At 41.1% G+C, this 13,615-nt stretch overlaps 1 protein-coding gene across 7 annotated transcripts in view; it reads left to right on the forward strand.

The window, feature by feature from the left end:
* Positions 1-13,615, forward strand: part of LOC122816697 (eukaryotic translation initiation factor 2-alpha kinase 1-like) — a 1,078,686-nt gene that overhangs the window by 489,089 nt on the left and 575,982 nt on the right. For all 7 annotated transcript variants that reach the window (XM_044089674.1, XM_044089672.1, XM_044089671.1 and 4 more), the window contains one exon: positions 12,584-12,971. In XM_044089674.1, coding sequence (XP_043945609.1) covers positions 12,584-12,971 — 388 coding nt within the window. The remainder of the gene's footprint in view (positions 1-12,583; positions 12,972-13,615) is intronic.

The raw sequence follows: 13,615 nt of genomic DNA on the forward strand, positions 1-13,615 counted from the left end.
GGGGTTCTAATATTTACAAAGTAATATAGACCCACAAAAGTGTTATTCACTGATTGTTTAATGGCAGTGAAATGTGTGTTGGGGTGGTGTGGGACCACACAGCTTGATTTGTCTTTGTGCAGTGGTTGAGCTTCTGTTAGTAATGGGATTAAGAAGGTAGGGGGATCTGAGGGTTACTAGATTGCCCCTACCTTGGTAATGTGTATATAGTTATCGGTGGCAAACTGCTACTGTTTGACACAACTTGTTGAGGGTGTAGAATACATGTGGAATGTAAATGAAAATTTAAGGGGATTTTTGGAGATGGGTGTTGTGGAAAGCTACAAAGAGAAAGAACTGAGGAAGGAGGCTTAAAAAGAACTGGGGGAAAAACAAGAGCCAGGCTGACTCAAAGAAATGATTTTAAGTGAGTAAGTCATAAGTTCACAATGCAGGAGTTATCAGATTGACATGGAATGTTAATGGGCTGATTCACTTTGTGAAAGAAGACTGCATTGTCCAAACATTAAGAAAAGGGATTGGCATAAGGTTATAATATTAGAGGAAACATGTTTAGATCAGCAAGAATGTTGTTAAGTTGGAAGAGAAATGTTACAAATGAATGTCTCAGGCTGATTATAGAGTTGCATTTTGGGGAAGGGTCATAGTATTAGTAGACAGAAAATGGCTGTTGAAGTAGAAGGGGTACTAGAAGACCTAGAAGATTCTTTTGTGTGATGGAAAGGGTTACATTTAGGGTATAAAATCATGATGGGTTTGATGTATGTGCACCAAAAGTTCTGTTAGCAATGATAAGGAACCTACTTTCCCAAATAATAAGGTTTTATGAAGGCTAGTTAATAACTTGGGAGATTGGAGCATAATGTCGTTCCACTGTACTGAAACAAGTAGGCACTCAGTGTGTAAACAGTCTAGTCTCACTAGGAAAAGGAACAAGTTGTTGAAGCTAGGGCTACATAATGTGTGTGTGGCGCAACAGAGAATGGAGCTCCAAGGTTATACATAGTTCAGCCCCATATTGGAGTAGCTCATCTTGGAGAGACAAAAGTTATACACTGAAAGAGTATAAAGGAGTGTTAGCTGTACTAGGACTTCAGAGTGAATTTACATATTACTCACAGAGATACAAAAACTGGGCTAGGCTAGATAGATTTTATATCTCACAGGAACATGTGCATTTAATTGAAGGTCTTCAAATGCACCCAATAACTATTTCAGATCATGCACCAATAATAACTAAAATAAAAATGCAAGGTAATGATATGAAAATGAGACACTGGCGCTTTCCCACCTACCGGTTGAAAAGAAAAGAATTTAAGGAATGGGTTGTGGAACTAATTCAGGAGCTACTAGAAAAGATAGATTTATTTTCTGAAAACATAGCTAAGGAATGGGATAAAATTAAAGTGGAGTTTAAAACTAGGCTGAAAATAAAAATAAAAAAGGGAGAAATGGCTAAACAGTCGCAATAATTATTTAGAGGGATTGACAAATGTGTATATATTGCAAAATAAGGGGAATCTCTCAGAACAAAAAATGGAGCAACTGCAGAGTGCTAAACAGAAAATAAGGGATTATCTTGATAATATGCATGAGTTTAGAAAGAATGCTGTTAAGCAACTGTATTTTGTTAATAATTCTTGAGCACCAAAACTGTTAGCAGAACAACTCGGGCACCAGAAAGTGGAAAGTGCAGTCACCAAGCTTAGGGAGCATATCACAAGGAAGATAACAAGAAACCCTGTAGAAGTATTTGAAATGTTTTGGAAATGGTATGAAAATTTGTATAAAGCAGAGAACTACAGAAATCAAGAAAAGGTACAAATGGAAATTTTTATGGAAGAATTAAATATGCCAAAGTTAGAGGTAGATGAAGCCTAATTACTAACAGTTAAGATAGGAAGGGATGAGATAAAAATGGCTATGTCTAACCAATGTACAGGAAAGTCCCCAGGATCAGATGGTATTCCTGTGGAAGTTAGGAGGGATAAAAACTGATAAAGATCTGGAAGGTTTTGTTTAACAGCATTTTAAGAGGAGGAGAAGTACCAGCATCCTGGAAGAAGGGTGGTGGTAACAGTAATACCTCAACAGGGTAAAGATCCATCAGATCCAGTTTCATACAGGCCCATTTCAATACTAAACTGATTATAAAGTGTAATGGCTAAAAGAATGGCAAAAGTAAAACCCAAATTGATAGATATGGATCAGTGTGGTTTTGTGGAGTGGAGGCAAACATTTGATATTAATAGAACGAAAACACAAAGCAGGCACCAAGGAGTAGATAGCCCAACCTTCAAATCCAGTACGCTCTAAAAAGCAGTTTGTAAAGTAAGTTGTATTCCGATGGTCAGCAAAAATTCACCAGGGCTAAACAGATCCAAGCAGCAAGCGTAAAACCAGAAGAAAGGAGCCAAAACGTTAAATCCCTTTAACGTTTTGGCTCCTTTCTTCTGATATTAATAGAACATTGATGATCCAGAGGGAAGCAGAATGCAAGAAAGTACCACTTTTATTGGTGGGTCTTGATGCAGCAAAAGCATTTGACTGAGTAGACTGGGACTTTATGAGCAGGGCAATGGAAGTATTTGCTTTCCCTGATAGCATTATAAGGTTGCTTAGAAGAATATATGAGGGATCAGAGGTATGAATTTAAGTGTGTGGGGTCCTCTCGGATAATTTTTGCTTGAATATAGGAACCAGACAGGGTTGTCCACTTTCCCCTTTGTTGTTTGCATTATATTTAGAACCATTGGCAAAGAAAATAAGGGACTTGGAAATCCAAGGATATAATTGGTATGGTAGTCAGGAAAAGCTGGCTCTGATGCAGATGATATTATTTTATATATGACAAAACCAGAAAGGTAGATTACAGTGCTATGGAACATTTTAAGACCGTTTCAGATTTTTTTTCATGATACAAAATTAATGAAACGAAAACAAAGGCAACAGCAGTAAATTATGTACCCACAGACACTGGTCCAACAATATCCATATTTATGGGGACATGATAAAATGAAGTATTTAGGAGTATGGATTAGAAATTACTCTTGGTGGCAGCTAAGGATATGTGGGAAGAGAATAAACAGAAGGTAATACAAAAATAGAGAAACTGGAAGTTTTGTTATATGGATATGGATACTAAGATACAAGACATTAAAATGTTTTTAGTCCCTTTTGTCAGGCATACTTTTATCAACCAGAGGAGAAGTTGTGGATAGCAATTAAAAAAAAGAGTTGAATTTTTATCTGGGAAGGGAAGACAGCAAAGGTCAAATGGGATAAGATGATACTTCCAATAGAACAAGGTCGACTAGGATTACCTAATTTGAGGGGGTATTTTAGAGCAGCACAGTTAAGGCTCTTATACATAGCACAAGCAGAGAACTATAATTCAAAGTGGAAAGGAATGATGCTGACACAGGGAGGAAGATCAAGAAATAAGGAGAGATTGGGATTTTGGATGCAGATTCTTAAGGAGAACAACCAAAATCATACAGAGTATTATATTCTTAAAGTAGCAGGAAGTACTCTAAGAACCAAACCAGCACGAGAATGGAGAACATATATTTTGCCGATGGGTTGGCTGTGGTCAGGGATACAGATAATAGGGGGCTGGAATTTATTGGAGAAAACTGGCAAAGGAACCAAGGTATTGGGAGCAAATAACTAGAAAGGGAAAGGTAATTGAATGGGAAAAGGCCAAAAATCTATTTGGACTGCAGGTTAAAGATTGCCTTCCCTATCAAGGATGATATCAGACATAGGCAAGGAGAAAGAAATGGGGAGCTTCTAAATGAAAGACCAGCACTGGTAGAGTTTTTAGTAGAATCTAGAAGAGAAGGTGCCGTTAAAAAAGGAGTAATTAGTAATTCATATAAAATACTGCATGATAATTATAAGACTCAATCAGAGGAGCTTAGAAAGGATTGGGAAGAGAGACTGGATAAGCAGTTCACAAAGAGACAATGGGGGGGGGGGGTATATGTGTATCTCCCAAATATGCAACAAAGTGTAGAAGATTTAGGATCTTTGCTTGGAAGTGTTTACACAGATATTTTTATACCCCAAGTAGACTCGAAAGAAATTTTCCCCAGGTGGATAGCAAATGTTGGAGGTGTGACTGGGAAGAAAGAGGTAGCTGGGAACATATTTTTTGGAAGTGTGATGAGCTAGCAGACTCTCCCTGCAGACCACTCTGTCAGAGATGCTGGGTGGGCAGATTGGACTGACTGGGGAGATGATTTTTTTGAGTTATGCTACAGAATCGGAATTGCCTAGACATAGTAAAGCCTTGATGACTGATTATGGTGGCTGCTAAAGAAGCAATTACTAGAATACGGAAATCAAAGTCTAGACCAACTTTACTAGAAGTAGTGAATATAGTAACAGAGAGAAAACAACGGGAACTGGGATCTTTAAAAAAGGGAAGGTGCAAACTGCATAGGAAAAAATGGGAATTTTGGGAATAATATACGCAGAGCAGGAACAAGGTTTGAGGCAGAATTTGAATGAGCTGTATAATGCTTAACTGACAATGACTGGATCGTTTATAAGTGATGTATAATGTTTACAACTACAGTTGTTTCAGTGGTGTCTGTGATTTAAACTGCAACTAAAGTGATATCATTTTGTATGTTTTTTTTCATTTATATAAATGTAAGGTTGCCTTTGTCATATCTGTAAATTTAATAAAGATGATTTAAAAAGAAAGTGTTAGGGAAGACAGGAATAGGCCCAGTCCCCTTTTTTAGCGGGGGGGGGGGGGCATGCATATGTGAGGCAAACACACTGGCAGTTCCCAAGTTACCTAATTGGGTGTGAAGAAATTACAATAGGTGCTCATAACAGATTTAGACTTGGGAAGGATGTCATAGCAGGTTGGGAGAAACTGAAAGGAGAGGTGAAGGAAGTGGTTCAACACTAAGTCAGAAGTGTAAAGGGACAAGATGCCACAAAGTTAGGCATTACAGCAGATCAAGGTCTTGCAGAGAAGGATTGGAATTGAGACAGTGTAAGATGTGGGAACACTGAAGGATGCCATAAAGACCTCAAAAAATTAACTAATTTTGGAGAAGACTCTGTTCTCATTGAAGTCTGAAGGCAGTGCTGTGGGGAAATGGTAAGAGTATGAGTGCGATTATTTGCTAAGATACTGAGCATTGGAGACGTACCAACCTTTTGGAGAAGGCATATAATTGTGGTGATACAAAAGGAAGGATGAGACATGCTACAGCCTGAATCTTATCACCCCATAGCAATATTGAATTATGATTAGAAGGTGTTCATGTATATAGTAGCCAAGAGGCAAGCCCTTGTCCTATAGAATTGCGTGGAAGGTGACCACTTGCAGTCTTGTAGAGGGGAGGCAAATATTTGTTAAAATTTTGAGCGAGTATGATGATTCATAATGCAGTTGTTATGGGGAAGAAAGTAGCGATCCTTTCTCTTGAAGAAGAAGGCAGCATTTAGCAAAGTAGACTTGGATTCTCTACTTATGGTTTTGGAGACTATGTGGAGCTGTTAACAGGGATTTACTCTAACTCTGAAGCACAAGTGAAATCTATTGGGAATTCTTCATGGGGCTCCTGAAAAACAAGTGCTATTAGGCAGGGATGCAGTGTGTCCCCGTCTTGTATACCTGGAGCTGCTAGCCTAAATCTTGAGGAATAGAAGGCTAACAGGGTACAGTTGGGGATATCAAGAGCCTGTGGTTGCACTGTATACAATTGATGTAATCATTACCCTTGATAAGGTATAGATTATTTGTTATCTTAAAGAGAGTGTGGGAAGCTGTTGGAGTGTAAAATAAATGAGGAAAAGACTAAAGTACTAGGAATAAATCTTGCCAATATGCAAGAGCTATCACTAAATGTTAGGTATATAGGTGGAGGAAGTCAAATATTTGGAAGTCAGTCTGTGCTTCACATTAGCTTTTTGGATTCAGAAGTCATATGACTGCATTTTGAGAAACATTTGGACCGATTTGCAGAGATGAAACATTTTGGATATGGACCTAGACCTGGACGACAGTGTGTTGGTGTTGCAGTGGCATATTGTCCCACACGTTATATTTGGAGCAATCCCTTTGGTCAGTCACAGTCTGTAAGTTACTGGGAAGACTAAAAAGCTGAGTGGTAGATTTTCTCTGGGCAGGTATGAAGCCAAGGGTTAGTTGGCAAAGGGTAATGCAGCTGAAGGTTGAGAGGACTAGGAATACCAGACCTAGGGCTATGTTATAGCTTTATAGAGTTATCATACTGGGAGAAATGCTATCAGTCAAGGTATATGCCCAAATATAAGGAAGTGTTAAAACAGAAGATCTAAAGTTGTTTTCATTTGCTTTACAGCCTATGGAACTCTGATCTGAGATCAGATCCGACTTGGCTGTATACACTAGCGTCGAAGCTGAAATCCAGTCTCCTCCCCTATCCATAATGGCCCTCTCTACCTCCTCCTCTTAGATCTCATTTGCTGCTCGTTTGAACAGTACAAGACCACATTTTCTGAGCTCCTCCAGGGGGTTTTCAGAGAGTTTTCAGTTAAAGTAGGTGTTTTTCCTTGATTTCCTCTATCCTCGTCCTGACCTTTTTCTCTAGTTCATGTTAGTGCGCTTTCCTGGTCTTTTAAGAAAAAAAATGTTCTGTCTTCCTCTCTTCTCTCTTTTGGGAGTGTGCCTGCATCTGTTTGTGTGCCTGCGTTTGTACATTTACCCCATGACTGACCTTCCTGCCAGCTGGGTTTAAAAAGTGTACGGAGTGTGGGCATCATATTCCTCTGTCTGATGCCCACACTCTGTGCATAGTGTGCTGGGGTGGCCCACCTAAATTTCTCCTGTTTGATATGCACGGGTTTTAATCGACGTACTCAGGAGGAATAAGTTGATTTTGAAGGGCCTCTTGCCCTCATCCTTGGGTCTTCTTCAGGTCCTTCCTTCACTTCTGGGGTTCAACCCCTCACTAAGAAGCCCGGGGAAGGGGACAGAGCCAGACATAGAGCGAGAGCAACATAGGAAGCAGTTTCCTGACTGGGCTACCTCTGCTGAGCCGCCCGCGAAGTCTCTGTCCGTAATGGTTCAGGCTACTCTTCAACTCCATTTGCCCCATTTCACCCCTGAGCTGGAGAATTCCCAACCCAAATCTCCTATCCTTGCCTCTACTTGGCCACCATTCCAGGCCGGGGTCGGTGGTGTCCTCTGTCTGGTCCACTCAGAGCCTGTCTGAAGCCGAGGTGGACAGGATGATGAAGTTTCTTCGGGCTCAGATACAGCTTGGGGTTTTGCCAGATCTTGAACTATGAGACTGCATAACAATGAAACAGTTAATAGCAGCTCTGGATAATCTCAGGGAAGAATTTTTAGAAAGAGTATATTCAAGGAAGGAATTGGATAAATGTATAGAAGAATCAATGAAAGAAAGGGGGAACAGAGGGCAAGCCATTCTGCATCAGACTTGAATAGATCAGGTAATGGGAAGATTAGATTCCCAATTTCATTTTCCAGTGACAGTAATGTGTTTTGTGAGGTGTTCAGGAAGAACTGGAACATCTTGACAGCAGTAGATGAGCTTAAAGAAGTGTTGGAGGACACCCCACTGCTCTCCTTTAAAAACAAAAAATGTCTTAAACAACAGTTATGTTGTAAAACTCAAACAATTCGGTCATCTATTTCATCTTCCAGACTAGGGACTTGCATGTACAGAAATTGTGTGGTATGCAAATTCATACATTCTTGCACTACTTTCACACATACATACAGTTGGACAGTAATTCATGAGAATTTCTATGCTGACTGTCGAACCAAGAATGTTGTGTATTTTAGTTTCTGCGTGAGATGTTCATAGGTTCATAGATTAGTACTAAGCTAACTGCCCTTGTGAGCCATTTTAAGCTTAGCCAATTATCCCTTGTGAGACTCAAACCCTGCACCTTGTGTTTGTAAGGCAAACACCTTAACCATTAGGCCACCCTCCACCCTCCAACCCATATGGTCTTCTATATAGGGAAGACAAACAGAATGTTGAAGGACCGTATATTAGAACACAATAGGGACATCATTAATAGGTTCATAGGTTCGTACTAGGCTATCTGCCCTAGGGCATTTATAAGCCTAGCCAGAGTGTGTTTGGCTTTCGCCACCCATTTTAAATTAATTTTGCTATGCCCTTTTTCGAGGTTAGTATACTGTGCCTTTGTCTAACAGTGACACAGAAGTGATACCCGGGGTAAACCTACGATCTCCCATCCACTCATCAAGATTCTTCTTGAAGAGAGTCAATGAGGGACTCTGCCTAACCTGGACTGGGATTTTATTCCAGAGTGAAAGGAGCCTCTGGGTTATGAATCTGTCCCTCCCACATGTCCTATTTATTTCAGTGCTGAGGTTCAAGTCTCTCGAGCGCGTAGCTCGATGGGATTTGGATTTTCTGAGGTGCAGCATGTCCATTAATTCCGGGTTGGACATGGCTTATACATCAGGCACAGATCGCCTCTGAGCAGACGGTATGCCACTGAGTAGAGCTGGAGTTTCTTTAACCGGGCAGCATATGGCATCTGTTTGAGCCCTTTGATCCTCTTGGTGAGGTACTTTTGGGGTCTTTCCAGTTGCTGCAGGCGTCTGGTAAGGTACATCCCAAAAGAGGCATTGTACTCAATTATGGGCCTGATGAGGGATGAGTAAAGAGGCACGATGACCTCCTCTGATCTAGATGTGAATCCCTTCATGATTAGGTGGGCTATATAAAATGTTTTTCTAACCACTTTGGCCACGTGGTTGTCAAATGAGAGATTGCTATCAACGTGGGTCCCCAGGTCCCTAATTACTTCTGTACTTAATGGATTACCACCTATGTGGTAATTTGTGGGCACTTTGTTTTTGCCAAAGGGGATGACTATACACTTTTTGGCGTTTAGCTTGAGGCCATGGCTCTGGCACCAGTTGTCTGTTTCTATGAGGCCCTTTTGGAGGATGCTTGTGTCGGCTGGAGAGTCTATTATGGCGCCCAGTTTGCAGTCATCTGCGAACTTGGTCAGCCACAGTCCTTCCGTATTGGCCTGTACCTCCGAGAAATCTATACCGAACAAGAGAGGTCCCAGGACTGAGCCTTGTGGGATGCTACTTGTAACTGGTTTGGAGTCTGACATGGCTCCAGCAATTCTAACCATGTGGGTTCTGTCCTTGAGCCAGTTTGCAACCCATCTAGTGACATAGGGGTTTATATTTAAGCTGGTGAGCTCATCTATAATGCCCGAGTGGGGTATTGTATCGAAGGCTTTTGCGAGGTCCAGGTAGGCTGTGTGGACCACCTTCTCCTCGTCAATGGCCTTGGTGACTGTTTCAAAGAAATCGACCAGGTTTAAGAGGCAGGATCTGCCCTTAACAAAGCCAAACTGGGTAGGATCCAGTGTCTGTAGGTCCCCAATATCTTTATTTATGAGGTTCATGATGATCCTTTCCATAGCTTTGCAGACCAAGCTAGTCAGGCTTATGGGGCGATAGTTTCCAGGATCTGTTGAGGCACCACCTTTGTGGCGAGGGACCCTGTTGCTGTACGCCACTCTTTGGGTACATATCCTGTAGTAAGGCTGAGATTGAACAGTAGTTTTATGTTTGGGTTTAGCTCTTCTTGGAGTTCATGTAGGACGCAGCCCGGGACACCGTCTGGTCCCATTGATGCTGTGTTTTTTGCTTTGGAGAGGGCGGCTCTTACCTGAGCATCTGAGATGTCAGGGGGGCAGCACTCTGCTGGGATAGATATTTGCCCTTTTGGTGGGGAGGGGGGGGAGTTTGTGCTGAACATGTCAGCTAGGATGTTGACAATGTCTGTGGGTTTGATGTATTTTTTGTCATTTTGGACTAATTCTGAGCATATCTGTGAATTCCCACCCAGGTTCCTAACGTAACTAAAGAAAGCCTTGTGATTATCCTTAGTGACCTGTGCAATTTTTCTCTCTAAGCTGGCCTTAGACGATTTTATGAGTGCCTGTAGTTTTTTGCTAATACTGATCAGAGATGCCTTCCCTTTTTGGGATTTTGCTCTATCATGTAGTAGCTTCCTCCTTTTGTTATCTAGTTTGTTTATGGCTGGGGTCCACCAGACAGGACGTCTGCCTTTGGAGGATTGGGTTTTGGTTTTATTTGGGATTGCATGATCCATGCATTCCTGAAGGTGTTCATAGAATGCGTTTGTAAAGGATTCTGCGGTCTGGGCCATATTTTCCACAGGCCTGGGGTTTTTGAAGGATTCCACCTCAGTTTTGAGGAGTGTGAAATTTGCTTTAGAGAAGTTTTTCACTGTGGTTTTCTGGGCAGGGGGTGGGGTCGGGATGTGAATATCCAGTGAAATTAGTTTATGGTCTGATCTTCCCAGTGAGGGATACACTTCTGGTCTGGAGCATAGAGTCCCCATGTTGTGGGAGTGGTAACAAGTTGTTCCATAGCATTTGAGGAGAACAGTGCACTGGCCAAGCATGTTGAGGCAGAAGGGAGAAGACCATACTTTCAAATTCTTTGTTCTAGAGGTTATCAGAGAAGGGATGAGAGGAATAGGACTGCAGCAGCTGAGCAGAGGTGGATCATTAAACTTAATGCAGATACACCACCAGGTACAAATGAAGCAGTATCACTGAAACCATTCCTAAAAGCTAGAGCACTCCGACATTAACTTACATAAACACAGCACTTTAAAATGGGGAGGCAAATGTGAATATAGTTATAAAAAGTTTTTAAACAAGGTCGTAAATTAAGTATCAGATGTTTTTAGTAGCAAAGTGAAAGGGACACTCTAAATGCCCTAATTGCTATCAATTACTTGTTAATTGATTTTTAACTGTGTAAAGAGTGTGCTTCAGTTGTTTAGAGTTGTCTGAGGAAGCGGTCGTAGAGACTGTGAAAGCGCTTACATTTTGGTATTTTAAATAAAGTATTTGTATCCAGCCATGGTGGACAAGGTTCTTTTTACTTTTGCTTTGGTGTTCTGCTTCTTTTGGAGCCTGTCCTTTATCCAGAACTCTTGCTGTTTGGTATTTTACCATTGTGCAGTAGCTCAGAGCAAATCTGGGTATTGCCGTGGATATTCTTTACAGAACTATAGAAGGGCTTGTGGTTGTCTTTACTATCTGCTGCAATTCTGTTTTCGTAGCTAGCTTTAGAGAATTTGATGAGGGATCTCAACTTTTTGTTGAGGCTGATAAGGGTTTTTTCCAGTCTTGGGACTTCACCTTATTCCGCATCAGTTTCCTCCTTCTGTTGTAGAGTTTGTTTATGGCAGGGGCCACCATATTGGCTTCCTTTTTTTTTTGAGGAGTGTGTCTTGCTTGGGTATGGCGAGATCCATGCATTTGTGTACGTGTTCGTATAGTGCATTGGTGTATGACTCGGTGGTCATGCAACTATTCTCCATTTGCATGGGTGCAGTGAAGTTAGCCACCTCTATTTTTAGGAGCCCAAAGTTAGCTTTGGAGAAGTTTTTCATGGTGGTTACCTTTGTGGGGGATGGGGGGTGGGTGGGAGGGATGTGGATTTCCAAGGTGATTAGTTTGTGGTCGGATCTAACCAGGGAGGAGCTGACTATTGGTGTAGAGCAACGGTCGCCCATGTTATTAATGACCAGGTCAAGGATGTTGCTACCTCTAGGGGGGTAAGAACGAGTTGATCCAGGGCACTGAAATTAATGAACTGTAGGAAACCTTGGGCAAGTGTATTGGTACATGAGTAGTTTTCCCAGTTAATGGAGGGGTAGTTGAAGTCGCCTAGTAAGAAACTGTTAGATTGGACCATAATATTCTCCAGGGTGCTTAGGAACGTGGAGTGCGAGTCTTGGGACATGGTGGGGACCTATAGCAGGCTACAAACTGAATCGCTGTCTTACTCAATGTTAGCTGCACCTGAAGTATCTCTGATGCGTTAATATTGGGCTACCAATCTGGAGGTGTGTGCATCCTTTATGAATATGGAAACACCCTCGCCTTTGGAGCTTTGGCCCAAGTTCCGGGGCTGAAAGATGTGCAGTGAGTTATAGCCTGGTAGTGCAGGGGTGCTTTCTGCTGCCTTGAACCAGGTCTCTGTTACAGCACAAATGTCGATGTTCTCCATTTTAAGGAGTGCTTCAAGCGAGTGCATTTTGAGATTTAGACTTGTAGCCTGCTGTTGGAAATACTCCTTCATTGTCCTCAAAGTGCACTGTTCACCAGCATCAGGCACAACGAATGAGTAGCTTAATCTACTGCAACAGTGATCTATCAGAACGTCTACTATTATACGTTTACTTGCACAGCTGTACTTCTTGCAGTCATAAACTGTTTGGGGAGTTTAACATGGAGATTAGCTAAAGAACCTTCTTTGTGGAGTTAGTGCTATAAACTTGAAATGAACTACTGACCTACACTTGGCAGTCTGAAGAGTACTTTTGAATTGAAGAGGAGGAGTGAGAAACTGATAAGATGGGATTCATTATTTTAGCAGTGAGAAAGTTGTAAAAAATGCATATCAGGCAGCTCATATTGCCTCATGTTGGCTGTTAACTTTGTTAAAAAAATAAGTATCTTTAGTCTTATTTGACAGTTTATTCATTCTTTATTTTTTCAGAGGCATTTTTTCCCAGCAAAATGTGGAAAGCAGCTCGTCTTTCATTGTCTTTGCAGATTCTGCTTCTGCTGTTGGAAATGATGCTTCATTGTCCTCAAAGTGCACTGTTCCACCAGCATCAGGCACAACGAATGAGTGCATTCAGAGAGAGACAGAGTCTGGAATTGTAGGTCATCAGTCTGAAGAACTGAAAACCATTGAGACATATTCACAAGTTACATCTGTTGATAGAAGCAAAGCAGTATGTACAAGAGAGTTTTCATGTGATTCCTTAAAGAGCAATGAAGCAAAGCTTGAAGAAAGTAAATGTAGTTTAGAAGGCAGTTTTTCTGTAGATGCTGATTACCACCATCTACAGACTGAGAGAAGCTCACAAGTACAGCCTGAAGTAAGTGATGTGAAGAATTTTAAATGTTATGAAGATTTTTGTTTTTAACTACTAGTAACGTTTTTTTTGTTTTTTTTACAGTGCAGAAATGCAGTTTGGTTAAGATTAAGCTGCAAAAGTTGTACGTTAATTGACAGAGTGCTAAAAGACTTGAGAATTTCATAACTAGACTACCCTGTCTTTTTAGCTCCTCTTCCAATGTTTTCTTCTGTGGTCAAATGTACTGTGACTCATGACGTTCATTGTGTACTGGCATGTTTGCCCCATCTTTCTTCTCAGAAGTTGTTAAACCTGTATGTGGGCAAGAAGAATAAAAAAGACTTGCATCATTTCACACGTGGAACCTTTGTTTAAAGGATGCCAGTTTTGCAGTTGAAAAGTATCTGGATTCAATTCTCTCTACTTCTTTGAAGGTGGATGCCTTTTATAATGACCATCAACGCCCCCCAGGCATCTTCCTTATGTATTTTTCCAGATTTTGTGTGATGTTTTTGTTAGTCTAGTAAAGATCCTGAAGATTCCTGCATCTTTCTGACACTTGGGTGTTTCTTCATATTGATCACTGCTGCAGTAGCCTTAGTTGTATGGTTTATGTCCTGCCATGGATATAAGACATGCAGCTTCCAAAGTTTCAGGGCACCTTC

This window comes from Protopterus annectens, chromosome 12.part0 (assembly GCF_019279795.1).
Source record: "Protopterus annectens isolate FY-2018-M chromosome 12.part0, PAN1.0, whole genome shotgun sequence".
Lineage (NCBI taxonomy): Eukaryota > Metazoa > Chordata > Ceratodontiformes > Protopteridae > Protopterus > Protopterus annectens.